Source organism: Aotus nancymaae, unplaced genomic scaffold (assembly GCF_030222135.1).
Source record: "Aotus nancymaae isolate 86718 unplaced genomic scaffold, 86718_ANA_hifiasm-v0.15.2.pri h1tg000003l, whole genome shotgun sequence".
NCBI lineage: Eukaryota > Metazoa > Chordata > Mammalia > Primates > Aotidae > Aotus > Aotus nancymaae.
In genome coordinates, this window is record NW_026988414.1 from 70,420,173 (window position 1) to 70,437,628 (window position 17,456).

The following is a 17,456-nucleotide window of genomic DNA, read 5'->3' on the forward strand; positions in this document are numbered from 1 at the left end:
GTCCTGAATGGTTTTGCCTAGATTTTCTTCTAGGGTTTTTATGGTGTTAGGTCTTATGTTTAAGTCTTTAATCCATCTGGAGTTAATTTTAGTGTAAGGTGTCAGGAAGGGGTCCAGTTTCTGCTTTTTGCACACGGCTAGCCAGTTTTCCCAACACTATTTATTAAACAGGGAATCCTTTCCCCATTGCTTGTTTTTGTCAGGTTTGTCAAAGATCAGATGGTTGTAGATGTGTGGTGTTGCCTCCGAGGCCTCTGTTCTGTTCCATTGGTCTATATGTTTTAGTACCATGCTGTTTTGATTACTGTAGGCTTGTAGTATAGTTTGAAGTCCAGTAGTGTGATGCCTCCCGCTCTGTTCTTTTTGCTTAGAATTGACTTGGCTATGTGGGCTCTCTTTTGGTGAGAAGCCATTTTTTTTGGAGACACTACAGCCACATTGTGGGAAAATAGATTTCACAGCAGCCTCTTGGCTAGAATTGTAATAGCTTCCAGGCAAGCTCTTGAGAACTTTGGAACTTTTAGCTGAGATTTACGTTGGCTTTCTTGACCTGTGGGTACATCTCTGACCTTTGTTAGCTCCTCATTTCTGTACTAAGTCCATCTCACCTGGAATACAAAGTGGCCTCCATTCTCCTAATATGGCACAGCTCTCAGCATGTCCCAAGATGTATTCAACGTTTTGTTGTAGATTGGCTCTACTGAAATTCTGATGAGTAATGGCTCTTTCATTGCATTTAGGGTCCTTGTCAGGAGAGGAGATAATTTGAAAGCTTTTTTTTTTTTTTTTTTTTTTTCTCAATGCCAGAAATGTCTTTGGCTATGAAGCACCACGGAGGTAGATCCTGTGGGACTATCTGGGCCTTTCTTTTCAAATAAAGCTAGTTTTTAGATTCACAAGACACTTCTCAACCCACAAGCGAGTGTTTCAAGGTAGGAAGATCAGGGAAAGACTCAAGATGCCAAGAAGTGCTCATTCAAATGTAACCTGATAGTCAAACCCAGGTATTGTCTCTATCTGGTGGACATCACTGGTGTTCCCCACTAGAATGTGGCTCTACAGGGCAAAGATCTTTGTTTTGTTCACTAATGTACCCTAAGCACCTAGGACAATGCCTGTGGGCACTACCTGGAAGTGACACACTCCTTGACTGAGAGTGTGAGACACCTACAAGGTTCAACAGTCAGGTCTTACATATACCTTATCTATTTTCATGGTTGTCTCTGCTCTAGATACTGTACTGCCACCCATTCTAGGGCAAAAGCATTTTAAAAACCAAACCAAACCGAAGCTCTAGTCTCTGTATAACTTGCATCTCATTATACCTTTCTGTTCTCAGGTCTTCATAATCACAATAGTTAGTTGTAGACTCAGTAATCTCAGGGGCAAGTTTTAAGAATGGATTTCGGCTAGGCATGGTGGCTCACACCTGCAATCCCAGCACTTTGGGAGGCCAAGGCGGGCAGATCACCTGAGGTCAGGAGTTCAGACCAGCCTGGCCAACATGGTGAAACACTGTCTCTACTAAAAATAGAAAAATTAGCCAGGCATGGTGGCACATGCCTGTAGTCCCAGCCACTTGGGAGCCTGACCCAGGAGAATTGCTTGAACTTGGGAGGTGGGGGTTGCCGTGAGCCGAGATTGCACCACTGCACTCCAGCCTGGGTGACACAGCAAGACTCCATCTCAAAAAAATAAAAGTGATATTTCTAGGTTTTGTTTGGGCAACTAAGGAAATTTTAAACAATGCTATTCATATTTCCGTGTAATATAAATTTAATGCAAAAATGTAAATGTAAATTTAATGTAAAAAGAAGCGAGGATGACCCCACAATTTTAAAAATTGAATATATTTGGCTAGGAAAAAAAAACCTGATTTGGCATTTTGAAACCACTGATCCTAGGTCAATCCTTTCATCTAGTATCTAAGTGCCCAGCACCTCTTACTAGGTGCTGGGAGCAAGACAAGCAAGTGTTTGACACTGTGAATACTGAGAGCTGTTGAGAACACAGGCCTCCAATCCAATTCACAGGGTTAGAGCAAACTTCCCAGGACAACTGCCTTTTACACTAAAACCCGAGGGTCAGCAGGAGTTCTCCAAAGATGGGAATCTGGGAAGGAGAACTGACTTCCAGATAGGAAAACTAACATCCTTTAGCCTTTCCCAGTCATGTAGTAAAGTTGGTGGCAGAACAAAAATGACAAACTGAGTTAAAATTTGTTTCTACTGCAATGTGTTGCTCTGCTTTTCAGTGAAAGTCCTTGAGCCCGCTATTAGCAACCTTGCTACATCTTCAAGTGGTCAATTTAGGGGAAGATCCTAAATGCAGACTGCTTTTCCTGCCCTTTAAGCCTTAAACAATTAAATGAGTTATTGACAGCCAGCAGCCTGCATCCACTACAGACAAATGACACCTTGAATCATACCTTCACTTACAGTTGAGTTCCAGGGACTGCCACTTCTGTGCTTTGTCAATCTGGGGTTGAGTCCTTTCCTGAAAACACATCAGTGTAACTAAGAAGTCACTGCTGTTCCTTGGAGTTGGACTGGAATAAGTTGGAGTGGGAGCTAGGATGGATGGAAAACAAACCACACATATTGCTGCTTCTGGAAGCTTTGTTCTTTAATGAGCCATGGGGTGATTTGTTCATCAAGCTGCTTTTGTGTAGCCATACAGTGCATATTTTGAGTTACACAAACTGCACTTTATACAGATGATGTCTTGTTACCCCTCAACCCCCCACAAAGAAAAAAACAAAAAGGAAATTACAAAGTGCCTGTTGATTGATTGCATCCGGAATGTAATCAGTTCCGTGGGTGAGATAAATCATTCTTCTTATAGAATTATTCTATTAAACAGTAAAGTGTTATATTTCACAGGATATGTTCTTTTACAATACATAGTCTTTTAAAAATTTACACTCAGCATATTTATAAATTACTTAAAATCCATTAAAATAATATAATACTAATCTCTAGTCCACACCTTTCCCATAGTAAATACAAATACTTGGTTCAAAAGGTGTAACTTTTATATGACCTCAGAGGGCTGATAGGCATTAAGAATGGATGACTAGCAAGGTGACAGGCCCATTGTTGGGACTTTTTTGAAAATAGTTTCAACCAAGGGACCAATATGAGACCTAATAGATCCATCTCCACAATCATTTTGCTGTTACCCTTTCAATATCAAATCAAATGTGGGAGTCATTCTAGAGAAAAGTGGTTAAAAGTAGCCTAGGGCATAGAAAAAGATGACTCCCACAGATACCAAGGAGTTTTATTACCAAGGCCAGCATGGTACTAGGGGACAGTGCTGGGGCATCGTCACAAGAGCATGGGTGGACATAACACATTTGTCCATACAGAATGATGCATGCCCTGTGTCCAGCTTCCCACCAAGAAGAAAAAAGAGAGGAGGATGAGGAAGGCCAAGGAGTATGTTTTTTTAAAATGAAAACGCTCTCAGCTCTGAACACATCCTGAGAATCCTTTCTTCTTTCTAGTTTACCAAAGTGCTTGCGAAAGGTAAACACTGATTAGTTACAGTTAAAAACACAGCCCGCAGGCACTGAGGTGGGACTACAGAACCTTGCTGGGCCACATCTTTTCAGCACACATCTGTGACCTTCTGTCTTTGATGGTGAAAACAACTCTACTGTTATGAAACACAGAACGGAAGTCTTCATTAACCTTCCAGCAGGGTAAGTGCTCTGGCAGGTTTCCAAAGCATGAGAAGGTGGGTCTCTAGTACTCCATCCCAGGACCTCTGGCCCTTCTGTCTCTCTCTGCAAGGCTCATAGTTGGAGGGCTGTATCGCCCTTTGTGTTTTCAGAAGCCCAGAGTGGCAAAATAATTTAAACGGCAGGAGGTACAAAGTACATTGTAAAATAAGCATGTCACCTCCCTGAATCCTGCCTGTATTTGCTGTTAATTTGCTTCAATTTGTGATAACAACAGAATGAAATCACACTTCTCTACTTAAGTTACATTTTCCATAATAATAAGTACATAATTACAGGGATACATTCACTTTAATGGGAAGAATTGAAAATTCGGGTTTTGTTTGGGGCTGGGAATGTGTGCTGTGACTAGAGTGCTCTGCATTTTGGAGTGTTGGCTCCAAATGGGGAGCTGCCCCACTGCTGCCATGCAGAGCAAAGCAAATAAGCAAAGGAGAAGCACTACGGAACCGCAAATGTGATGCACAATAAGGGCTAAACACCTTTGTAAGGGATTGTACTGTGGCATCACTTTGTGGTGACCTAACTTTTTACCATGCAGAGGGCCAGTGAGAACAGATGGATGCAGACACAGCACTTGGTTCTGAAGGTTTTTAAGAGTATGGCTTCATCTCTTGATCAGGCCAACAAAGCCTATTACCCTATGTAAACAACAGCTTTCCCTCAAAGGGAGGGCCCCACACTGCTCTCCACTCTTACCATTTTGTGGCTCTCTCCTCCTCACACACCCACCTCAATCCTGGCAGATTGTTAAATCACTAGAAATCCACAAATCTAGCAACCAAAAAAACAAGTTGTTTGTTTTTTTTAATTGAATTTTACCCAAATTGGAGTTTCAGGTCCCTGAGAAAAATTATAAAGTCTCTTAACATCCATCACCTAGTTCCTATAAAGTGACCTAAGTAAGTAGTTTTTTAACTGCCAAAAAGCTCATTTTGCCAAAAAAACGCACAAAGATTTAGAAGGAAGAACCTGTGCCAACATGTGTTCTCCTGGCCATTGCTCTGGGCCACAGGAAATTATTCAATAAGGGCAATCATCTTTTTTTTTTTATACAGGCTTTAACCAACATTCTGGAGCAAGTGTGGAGTAACAATTAATGCCCAGCAGCACACTACTCCCTCAAGAACACTGAAACAGACTGTGCAGCCCGGCATGGGGCTAAGGAACCAGCAATCCCACTCTGACACACCATGCTGAGGGGTTTTCCTCTAGGAGAGAGGAGTCTCTGAAATTCTGATTTTTAAAAGCTTAACGTTTATTATTCCTCAGGACAAGATGAACAAGGTGAGAGATGTCTATGGGATATAAAGCATAACATTTGTTCACTAATTGTCATTATTCTGGAGATTTTAAGAGCTTCCTTTCTCTGGCCCAATTCTGAACCCAAAGCAGGGAGAGGTAAGACTCCTGCTACCTTTAGCTGCCACTCAGAATTATGCTCCAAGTCTAACCTCTGGGGCTGGCCAATAACCACTGAGGCAGTGGCATGAGGTTCAGTGTTGTGTAACAGGAGACTCTGCCTTAACTAAAGACTTAATATTATTTCCACAACTTCAAAGAAGTATGAAAAGGAATAATAACCAAAATACAGGTTATAGATGGTAAAGGCTCTTTTTCAGAGCAGTGCATGTAGTAGCAAGACAAGATGCATTTAGTAACTTTAAAAATAAACATTTCACATACTTATCTCAAGAAAGGCTATCATGTTTCACTTTTCATATATTATAAATAGCAAAAACAGATTTCTAATTGAAACTTAAAATGCTATTATAACTCAGGTGTATGAAGACCACCCAGTGGTGAAAATGATGTCTTACTATCCCCTCAACCCAGGGATGAATGGCTCTCACCCCCTTGTCCAGTGGCCCCTAATCTGTGGGAAGAAATTCCATGGGAAGGAGGAAAGCACAAAGTTAAAAAGAAATATACCTACTATACATACATATTTACAGTAAACTTCAGTAACCAGAATATTAACAAAAATAGCTTCAAGTAGTTCTTGATTTTTTTTCCCATCATATTTAATACTGATGGTCTGAGAAAAGGAAGATAAAGGTTAGATAGGTTATATTAAAAACCTTTTTATTTTTTGGCAGCTTTCTGTAACACTTATTCATGCAATGCTGTATGTGAAAAAGTTTCTGGAGAACTGACTAGACGGTCACATTATTTGTTTGAGTCTGTGGTGGGAATCCACCAGCAGATGAACAGGCTCATATGTGGTTTTCGGTTTAATCTATACAGGAGAAAAGCCTGAAGGGCTTAGGATGAAACCTTCATAAGTAAGTTTAGGGATCACCATGTCTCTGGGAAACTAAAAAAACAAAGTAGAAGAATCTGATCCTAGGACTAGGAAACAGGAGAACAGTATGGCTACTGACACTTCAGTCCATGCAATGTATTTGGCAGGAACTAAACAGGAGTTAAACCAGCACTGATTATTATGACATTAATCAGCATCATCAAAAAACTAAATAATAGGTATTCTCTTCTTCACTGTATAACGAGAGCGCTAAGACACACTCTGATGGCTTCATGGAAACAATCACTTTTTTTTTTTATGCTTTCCCCAGAATATAATATGGAGTGTTTTTTTCAGAAATCTTAAAATAGAGGGCTCAGACGTTTTGTTTATAAGGTTTTGGAAAAAAATTATTATATCCAACCCCAGCTCCTAACTAACTATCCCAAACTAAACCCAAATGCCTTTTGCTTTCATAGTTAAGAAAGATGTATATATGTTTTCTTCAAATGCCAGCAATGAGAGGCTCCCTCAGGCCCACAATATCCCCCCTAGTTCAACAACACCCACCTTTGGGAAGGGAAAACAGGGTAGGGGAGAGGCAACTACAACTGACCAAAATCCCCAGGTCCTAGGTGGCTTTGTTTTTAGTGAAATCTCAATTCAAATAAAGCAGCCAAGGCACAGCTGGCACCATCCCCAGCAGGCTTCAAAGAGGCCTTTCTGCTTCTGCAGGAGGCCCAGGAATTCAGCACATACAGTCGTAGCCATATGCTTAGAAAAGAGGCAGGACCACAATTAGGATGGACTATTATTGTGAACGAGGTGATGAAACACAGCCCCAAAGGTGAGATGTGTTTACCACTCTGTAGCCATGGAGGGAAACACATCTGCCAGTTCAGACCATAAATTCATTATTTCCAAAGAGTGCTAGCTGTTGGTTGGAGGTGCAGTCTGGGTCCACAGTTTTTCTGCGGCCAGACATGACTGTCCCCTCTGGGGTCTCTTTGGTTTTCTGAGGTGAGTTTTTCACATTCTTTAATTTTTGTTTGCCCTTTTCTGGGTTGAAGGTTCCTCTGCTGATGAACTGAGGCCTGTCTTCCAGGGATTTGGTCTGGCCCACTGGTCCTTCCATTCCCAGGGCCTCATTAGCTGAGGCAGCTCGGTAGAATGGAGATTTGGAATAAATCTGAAATCGTTTTCTGGTTCCATGAGACAGACATAAAGAGGAGACCGAAGAGTCCACTACATCGAAAGAGTCTTGCTGCTTTTTAAGCTGCTTTTGCAACTTGCTGGAAGGTTCGGACTTGCCAGCTGTCTTCAGGGAACTAAGGGCTAAGCTTCTCTCTAACACAAAAAAGAGACCAAAGATGTAAATGACAGTTCCCTCTAAAGCAAATCATCATGTAATGAGTAGGTGTCACTGTTCACACATGAAATTGGGTGGGATAAGATCTGGAGGGTCCAGGCTGACCTACTATGGGCACAGTCAAAGAGAGCTCACCATCCATTTGTATATATATATCAATCATTCCAGAATCATCCCCAAGGAAATCTGGCATTTGACTATGCCACCAGCAGAAGCCTAGAACAGTCACTACCATTTAGAAACCAGCCAGGATATGTAGTAAGTTCTATGTCTTCCTGAGATGCCATTCAGTTAAACACCTCTTTTGCATATGTGTACAGTCCCACCTCACAGTGGGGCAAAATTCTTGCCACCCTCAGAAAATGGGTCATGGGTCAGTAGGACAACACGTACTGTGATTGATTATTGGCTTTTCTCTGTGGTAAATGCAGGATAAAACATTAACTTACAAAAACAAACAAACAAAAAAACACAAAAAAACCCCACAAATGTATATGGAAGCTTTACAAAGACAACAGGAACAAAGAATGGAAGTCAGGAATCTAGGTAGCAAAGACAGTTACATTTCTTACCCTCATCCAGGTGGTGATAAGGGCCTGCATGCCAAACGATGAAGGCTAAAACTATATGGATAGAAGGACAAAATTCCTCAGGACTTTATTACTGTTGATGTATGGTCAGTGCATTCTTAAAAGACTTTGTCTTAGTTTGGAAATCCTTATTCCTCCTCTGCAAAACAAATCTGGAGTCTTTGGTTTACCATGTTCACTTACCTGATTTCTCAGAGATAACACCTTCAGATTCCATATTCAAATTTTCTGAGCTATCAGCAGTCCCAATGGAGGCCTCAGACTCAAGGGTTTCATCATCAGAGGCACGGGGTTCCAGTACAAGCATCTCAAATGTTAGCTCTTCCCTGTAAGATACAATCAAGAAACCATTAGCATTTGATAGGAACTGGAAGGAAGATAACAGAAAAAAAGATCCTCTGTGGAAGTCAGGAATCTAAGAAGCAAAGACAGTCACATTTTTACTATCCCCATCCAGGTAGTGACAAGGACTTGTATGCCAAATATGGTGATGGCTAAAACTATATGGACTAAAGGACAAAATGACAGCCAATCTAGGACCAATAATAGGGCTGAGGGTAGGGTGAAGGAAGATGCTGTAGTGGTGAGATCTTTTGGTAAAATGAACTCTGGACTGATAATCAGGAGATCAGGCCTCCAAACTTGTTCATAATGTTTCAGGAAAGTACCTTTCTCTCTCTGGACCTCAGCTTCCTCAACCACAAAACAAAGAGATTAAACTAGATAATCTCTAAGATTCCTCTGCCTCCTAAACTATTTTCCATGAAGCTTACTAACTGGCTATAGACTATATCCACTACCTTCACCACAGAGACCTCTAGCTGAAGAAAAACACTGATCTTTTCTGTCCTTTGAAGCTTACGCCATCTTCAGTTATTGTATTCTCTTCATCTTCCTTCTTCATCACAGTCACCCAGCTACCTCTCAGTAGTGCCCCACATTCCATGAGGTCTTTGGTACTTGGCTCCTAATCTTGCTTTCTCACTAATGCCTGATATCACCCTGATATATTCAATTAATATCTTTGTAAAAACTCATTTCAATACCCTAACACTAAAGTTTCTTTATGTCTGCAACTTCTAACAAGACCTTCCTCCACTTTATCTAAGCTACTTTCTCCAATGGGTAGATCCTGGAGCTTGTCATTACCTGGAAATAAACCAACTCTGAATCCAATACTCTCTACTCTGTTCACAACCTCCTTACCCTTCCAATTCTTACTCACCTTCTAAACAAGTCTCTTCCCTAACAGACTCCCTTACCTTTACTTCCACTTTACTTAGCTTGAGATCCATGAACAATCATTTAAAAAATAGTCCTGCCAGCATTACAATTGTCCTAAGCCATGTGCATTCTGAGATTCTGTTTGTTCTTTTTTTTATGGAGACTTTCTCCTTTTTTGAAAATTCCTATTTATCCTTGAAGACTGCCAGTATCATTTGCATCAAAGCTGAATGAGGTCTTCTTTTCAGATCACTCTTACAGCAAATAGCCCCTGGTCAATGTACATCATCTTTGCCTTATCATATTTTTAAAAGCTGAGCTCTGCTGCTGTTTTAGCTGGCCTAAACTCCAGAATCAATCATGAGAGACAAAAAAAGTACTTTAACAGTCTCATATCCCCTTATGAGCCAAACTCAAGACCTGGGATCCTGGAACTCTGGAACAAAGATCTCATTAAGACTGCTTAAGAGTCATCAATGTCGACCAGAACTATTACACAGCACTTGTCAGGAGAACCATGGGATATTCATATTATCCCCAAGGCACAGGGGTCACCCAATCCCTGCAACAATGATGAATGTAGGTAAAAGAGCTTCTTATTTGTGTCTCTCCTAAATTGCAGCCAATTTCCCTATCCAGAATCCTAGCATCCTCTAGGGCTACAGCCTTACTATGACGATCTAGTTGCTATTCCCATAGCCATATGGATCTTTGAATAATTACCTTCCTTCATGGATTTGTGAATAATGCCTATTCTTGAAAGGGACTTTGGCTTAGCCTAAGAATTTCTACTCTTCTTTGCAAAACAAAATCTGTTATGGAGGCTGATCTGTGCCCTGTTAGGACTCCAGTACCCCATCTTGGCTCCCCACTGTTACTGCCAAATGAATCGTGACTAACACTGACATGCCCTGTGGATACTGTGTCCTCCTCCCAGTCAGCCTCTCCAGACTATCACTGTAGCAAGCAGCCTCAGGTTTTCCAGCTCATGGAACTGACTTCCTGGATGGTACAACTTTCACACTGTTACCTGAGTATAGGCAACACGTCTTTGTCATCTCAACATCTCCTGTATCATCTGACACAGTGTTTGACACACAGGAGATATTTAATAAATAAGAAAAAATAAAGAAACAACAGAAGGAAGGAGATGAAAAAGGACAATAACTGTCTCTTCCCTTCCTCCTGGATACTCACTTCTCTTTCTGGAGGTTCTCAATCTGCTCAGTCAGTACTCTTTCCTCCTGCTGCATAGCTGCTTGCTGCTGTTCCGTGATGTCAGTCTCCATGGCTGCCTCACTAGTCAAGGTCTCTTCTGAGACATCAGCCATGGAAGGCAACCGAACTACAACAGGTGAAGATGGACCTGGATAGTTTCCTCGACGAATACGCCCCTTTCCCTGCAGAGAAAAATCCATGTTAGAAAGTAAACTGAATGACTGCATCAGTTTTACGTTGCTCTTTAAGGATAACAAGTGTACTTCCATCACACCAGGCAAATGGTAAGAATAAACAGAAACACTCTGCGAGGCCTAGGATATTTAGTGAAATATCATTCATCCAACATATTTAAGTTAAAATATTTCTTGCAAGAGGGCTGGAAAATTGGTATTTTGGTAGGTGGGAGTGTAAGAACCCACTGTGTACTGAGATGAGATTCTTCTTTTAAAATAAGCTGCATCCATTCCAAACAAAATAGCCACATCTGGATATTTATTTTTAAATTAATTAAAACTGAAGTAACATTTCAGTTCTGCAGTCACACTAGCCACAATTCAAGTGCTCAATAGCCACAGGTAGCTCATGACCCCCACACTGACTGGTACAGATAAACATTTCCTATCATCATAGTAAGTTCTGATGGATAACAGCGCTCTAGAACTTTAGCCTTGGAATGTACAATCTCTCCAGGAGGGCCATAGAAGTATGTTCTAAAACTCAGATTTGAAAAACAAAAACAAAATGTAGTCATTTACCTAACACAGGGTGCTTAGTGAGATATATTTTCTTAGGAAACTTCTATTCTTGAGATCAGAGTGTGAAAATCTTTTTTTTTTTTTTTTAAACATTGGTTACCTCATATGTGACTTTAGCTTCTGGTGTTGGCAAACTAAACTTTTAGGTTAATCTCCTGCTAAGAAACGTAAAAACTCAACATATGCTTTAAGGCGTTGAAGAGCTAACAAGGTAGATCAAGGAGAGGCTACTCCACATTTAGTGCTAATCTAAATGTCAGAGGTGGCTGTGAATCAGTTCTGAAAACAGAACTTTTGACATACTATAGCAGAGGACGGCAAACTATGGCTGGTGTGGCAAATCTAGCTTTGCACATATTTTGTAAATACCGCTTCAATGGAATACATTCATCCTCATTAATTTACTTATTTTTTATGGCTGCCTTTGCAGAACAATGGCAGAGTTGATTGTTGAGACAGAGATTGGCCTATGAAGCCTAAAATATTTATTCTCTGGTCCTTTACAGAAAAAGTTTGCCATCATCTTGGGGAAGAAAATAAAAGTTGGAGCCAGACCCACTCAATGGTGTGGGATGCTGCCTGGCAAAACCTCTGTGCCTGACATTGGGATTCCCAAGGTTTGTTTCTTAGACATAAGAGTAAACTGAAATTATAAAAGTCCTCGCAGATACTGTAGTCTAGTTACAAGTCATCTGAATGGTCCAGAAGTTCTAATCCCTAAAAATGAATTAAAGTAATCCCAGATTGCTAATACTTTAGGACCAGGCAGAAAAAAATGAAAACATTCTGTGGAGGAAAGTAGCAGGCCTCAAAGTATTTTAAAAAATAATTTTTCAAATACTCTGACAAATAATCGAAAGTAACAGGAACAAAAGGAGACAAGACAACGTAAATGAAAACTAGTAAAAATGACAGAAAACAGAAACCCTGAATGACTCCAGATATTGTGGCTATCAGATTTAAAATAACCACGCTGAAGGAGATAAAAACACATAGTTCAAGTAGTGGACTGGAAATTAGGTCAAAAGAAAAATTCTGAACCAAGCAAAAAGAAACAAAAGAATGGAAAAATTCATAAACAAAAGTAAAAGACTGGCCAGGCACAGTGGCTCACGTCTGTAATTCCAGCACTTTGGGAGGCTGAGGCAGGCAGATCATCTGAGGTCAGGAGTTCAAGACAAGCCTGGCCAACATAGAGAAACCCCATCTCTACTGAAAATATAAAAATTAGCTGGGCGTGGTGGCATGTGCCTATAGTCCCAGTATCAGGATGCTGAGGCAAGAGAATTGCTTGAACTCAAGAGACAGAGGTTGCAGTGAGCCAAGATTACGCTACTGCACTCCAGCCTGGGCAAATACCAGGAGAGAGAGATCCTATAGATGAAATACTGAAGAGATCATGGCAGAGCATTTTTGTAAAAGCAGTTAAAGTTATTAATCTAGGAATTTAAGAAGCCTACAACCCCTAAGAAAGAGAAATAAAATGAAGTCTATACCTAGACAAACTACTGTTAAAAACTAAAGGCAAAAGGAAGACTTAAAAGCAGTCACAAAAAGCAAATTAGTTGAAAAAAGAAAGAAGAACAACTATCAGATTCAAAGTTTCTCAACAGAAATAATGGAATGCAGAAAACAATGGAATGTTTTCATAGTGATGAAAGGAAAAAGTAACTGCCAAACTCATTTGTTATATACAGAAAACAATTTTCAGGAATGAAGATGAAATAAAGACATTTCAGACAGACTAAGAGGAGAATCTGACGCCAGCAGACCTGCACTAAAGGAAATAACGAAGGGAAGATAGAAAATGTCTCAAGAAGAAAACCTGGAGGTGTAAGAAATAATAAAAGCCAATGAAAAGTGAGTATGTCTAAATAGTGACCACATAAAACACAATAATGATGTGTTGGATTTCAAACATACAGATAATTAAGATATACAACAACAACAGCAACAAAATCATATCATAGTAAGGCATATTAAAGCACCTGTATCACCTGGGAAAAAGAGAAAACTACTAGTTAACAGACACTGATAGGTCACAGATGTTTTCACCTTTTGGTAAATGACTAAAATAAGAGTAAATGGGTGGAAAACTTCCAAAAAAAAAAAAAGGAAAAAAGTAGTCAAAAGAAAAATTCAAGAAAGAGCAAAATAAGGCCAGGAAGAAAAGAAAAAGAAACATCTATCAGGTAGAACAAATAAAAAGCACATAAAAAACAGATTTTAAACCCAAATATATTGATCATATTAAATGTAAATACATTAAATGCTCCTATTAAAGTTTGAGGACTGTCAAGCTGTATAAAAAAAAGAAAACCTAACTATATGATGTTTATAAGAGACATATGAATTCAGAAAGGCTGTGAGTAAAGAAATAGAAAAAAAAAAAGACATACCATGCAAACACTAACCAAAATAAAGCCAGTACAGCTATATTAACTGTAAACAAAGTAAACTTTAAGTAGTATTACCTGTGATAAAGATAGCTCACAATGACAAAGGTTCATATTATTTATGAAGAAGATATAACATTTCCAAATAAGTATGTACCTAAGAAATTACTTCAAAAATTTAAAGTAAAATATTGACAAAATATTTAAAGATATAGACTATAATCAGTACTGAGAGAACAAGTGTGCACACACAATCAAATGATAGAAAACTGAACGATATAAGCAATCTAACAGACATATACAGACTTCAGTATCTAACTACAGAATACTCATTATTTTAAAGCACACACAGCAAACTACAAATTTCCAATGGTTGAAATAATTTATCTGACCATTAAAGTAATTTGAAACAAGTTTTCTAATAATGCAATTACAAAGAGAAAATTAAAAATTCTTGTAGGCCCACAAATTAAGAAATAGACTTTAAAACAAACCACAGTCAAAGAGGAAATCACAATGGAAATGAGAAAATACTTTGAAACAATATAAAAACTCGTGTAAGCTCTGTTTGTTTAAAGTTACAGCCTTAAATACATACATTAGAAAAGAAGAAAAGATTCATAATTAAGGGTGTAAGAATCTATTTCAGGAAACTAGATAAACAACAACATAATAAATTTCCCCTGCTAAAAAAGCAATAAAGAGCAAAAAAACATTAGAAAAAAAGACTATCAAAGCCAAATGTAGCTCTTTGAAAAGACTAATACAAATTTTAAAACTCTAGCAAGACTGATGAAAAAAAAGAGAAGTCACAAATAACCAAAGGTGGGAATGAAAAAGAAATACGAATGATATTAAAGAAATTGAATCCAAAGTCAAAATCTTTCCAAAACAAAACTCTAGGCCTAGATTTCTGGCAAACAAGAAATAAGCAATTCTGCCCCAGAATTAAAAAAGAAACTATTCCCTAACTTGTCTTTAGAGCCAGGCATAACTTTAATAACAAAGCAAAACAAATATATTAAAAAGAAGGGTTATTGCCAAGTGCACTAGCACACGCCCATAATCCCAGAACTTTGGGAGGCGGAGGCACGTGGCTCACTTGAGCTCAGGAGTTTGAGACCAGCCTGGGCAACATGGCGAAACCTCTTCTCTACAAAAAAAAAATACAAAAATTAGCCAGGTGTAGTGGCACGTGCCTGTAGTCCCAGCTACATAGGGGACTGAGGTGGGAGGATCACTTGAGCCCAGGAGGTTGAGGCCGCAGTGAGCCAAGATCATGCCACTGCACTGTAGCCTGGTTGATACAGTAAGAGCCTGTCTCAAAACAAACAAAAACAAAAAAGGATTATTATGGGTTAATTTTACTCATAAACACATGCAAAAATCCCCAACAATATCCTAACTACAACAGAATCAAGTAATATAGACAATGCAATATAAAAATTTTAAATATATGAAAAGTTGGACTTATTGTAGTAGTATGATGGTTTAACATCAGAAATCGACAGTGTAATGTGTCATATCAATGCAATTCGAAAGTCTGATGAAACCTCAATACATGGAGTAAAGGTATTTCATAAAATTCAACATTCTATCACAATAACAACTCTTAGAAAATCTGAAATAGAAGGGAGCATGCTTAATCTCATAAAGTACCTACAAAAATTCTATAGCAAACATCACACTTGGTGGCAAAAGATTGAAAGCTTTTCCTTTGGGGCTAGGAACATGCCAATAATAATCATCACCACTTCTATTCGACACTGTACTGGAGGTTCTAACTTACATAAGAAAAAGAAAGAAAAGGTATAACGATTATAAAGGAACAAGTGAAACTATCATTATTCATGAATGATATGACTGTTCAGGTAGAAAATCCAAAGGAATCCATAGAAAACTTACTAGAATAAGTGAATTCAGCAAAGTCACTGAATACAAAATGAAAAATACCAAAATCAATTGTATTTTTTTATACAACAAGCAACAAACAAAAAATAAAAATTTTAAAATACCTATGATTGCATTTAAATATATTAAATACCTAGCAGTAATTCAAACTAAAGATGTATAAAATCTCAACATACAAAACTATAAAACACTTTTGAGAGTAGCTAATGATCTACATGAATGAAGAGATATATCGTGTTTATGGATGGGAAAAATCAGTATCATAAAAATGTCAATTCTCCAGAAGGCAATCTATAGATCCAATGCAATCCCAATAAAAATCCCAAGATAATTTTTTGAAGCTGATTCCATAATTTACATGGCCATATAAAGAGCCAAGAATAGTCAAAACACTATTTAAGAAGGTAGGATGACTTATTCTACTAGATATTTTTAGAAATCTATGGTAAATAAAATAATGGTCGGGTTGTTGCAAAGTCAAAAGAGAGCACCTAGAAACAGACCCACACATAAAAAGCCTCCTGATTTATAACAAAAGGGCAACTGCAGGGCATCTTGGAAAGGAAACATTTTCTTAAAACATGAACCTAAAAGGTATTCATCCTAAAGGGAAAGACTGATTAACAACATTAAAATCAAGAACCTCTCTGTTCATCAAAAGATACTTTTAAGAAAGGAAAAAAGCAAACCATAGAATGGAAGAAAATTTGCGACAAAAGTAACAATAAAGGATTTGTATCTGGAATTCATAAAGAATCCCTCCAGAACTTGAGAAAAAGGCAGACAATCCAATTAGAAAAACAGGCAAGAGCTTTGAACAGATTGCTCACAAAAGAGAATATAGAAATGGCCATCATATATATATGCACACACACACACACACACACACACATATTACACGTTAAGAGTCACAACTAATAAATATACTTTTAAAAAACACACCCATCGGAATACCTAAAATTAAGGACTCCGGCAATAGAAGTGCTAGGGAGGAGGTGGAGCAACTGGGAATTCCTACACACTGCTAACATAGTAACAACCATTTTGGAAGAAATTTGGCATTATCTACTGAAGTTGAAGATACATATATCCTGTGGCCCTGCAAATCCACTCCTGTATATTTCTCCGATAAAAATACATGTATGAGTCCATTAAAATCATAATTCCCCAAAACACAATTCAAATGTCCATCAACAGTAGATTAAATTGTGGCATATGCATACAGTGATACACTATATGGTAATGAAAATGAGCTACAACTAAACAAAACATGGATAAGTCTTACACACATAAGGTTGACTGAAATAAATCAGAAACAAAAAATACATCTTATATGATACCATTTATATAAAGCTCAAAATTAGGCAAAACAAAACTATAGTGCTCAGGGATACGTATTTTGGTAGCAAATAAAAAAGAAAACAAAAGTCATTAATGTAAAAATCAGGTTATGGCTTACCTTTGGAGGACAAAGAGGACTGTGACTAGAAAGGGAAAGAGGAGAGCTTCTGGGGGTGCTGGCAATGTCCTATTTCTTGAGCTGGGGTGGTATGTGGATGTTCATTTATAATAATTCATTAAACTGTATATTTATGTTTGTGTTTTTCAGTATGTGTTGTATTTTGCAATAAAAAAGATATTTAAGAGTTCCTTTTCAAAATTAGCTATTTATGGACATACATGAATATCCTTTGAAAACTATGTGACATTAAACTGACAAATTTCTGAGTTGATTTTGGCAAGAAAGGAAAAGTGCTGTCTCAAAAAACAGAAACTCATGATTTAGTGCAGGTGATAAGGTAAAGGCTGGACGGGAGTTCTAAGGGCATTCAGGCTAACTCCTCCAAAGCTAAAATACATAATGGGATAAAATCAGGAGGATTACAATATTGCTATTCCACTTTTAGTTCTAAAATCAAGAAGGAAAAAACATGTTAAGAAAAACATCCTCAAAACAGAAGATAAGTCTTCAAATTTAACAAAAAATGACAAAGCATTCT

General features: G+C 38.3%; 2 protein-coding genes across 17 annotated transcripts in view; one reads left to right on the forward strand and one right to left on the reverse strand.

Annotated features, from left to right (window-relative positions):
* Window positions 1-17,456, forward strand: part of NR2E3 (nuclear receptor subfamily 2 group E member 3) — a 42,614-nt gene that overhangs the window by 14,294 nt on the left and 10,864 nt on the right. For 2 of the 6 annotated variants that reach the window (XM_064382213.1, XM_021667508.2), the window contains exons 9-11: window positions 3,509-3,706; window positions 4,804-5,032; window positions 11,656-17,102. The exons of 1 other annotated variant lie outside the window; for it this stretch is intronic. The gene's annotated coding sequence lies outside the window, so the exon portion shown is untranslated. Of the gene's footprint in view, window positions 1-3,508; window positions 3,707-4,803; window positions 5,033-11,655; window positions 17,103-17,456 lie in introns of those variants that run through there. 3 more of the 6 variants (XM_064382216.1, XM_064382214.1, XM_064382217.1) reach the window with 3 other exon arrangements.
* MYO9A (myosin IXA) overlaps window positions 5,699-17,456 on the reverse strand; it is a 290,323-nt gene continuing 278,565 nt past the window's right edge. For all 11 annotated transcript variants that reach the window (XM_064382198.1, XM_064382203.1, XM_064382199.1 and 8 more), the window contains 3 exons: window positions 10,371-10,573; window positions 8,133-8,275; window positions 5,699-7,337 (listed from right to left, as the gene is read on the reverse strand). In XM_064382198.1, coding sequence (XP_064238268.1) covers window positions 6,889-7,337; window positions 8,133-8,275; window positions 10,371-10,573 — 795 coding nt within the window. In that variant the 3' untranslated portion in view covers window positions 5,699-6,888. The remainder of the gene's footprint in view (window positions 7,338-8,132; window positions 8,276-10,370; window positions 10,574-17,456) is intronic.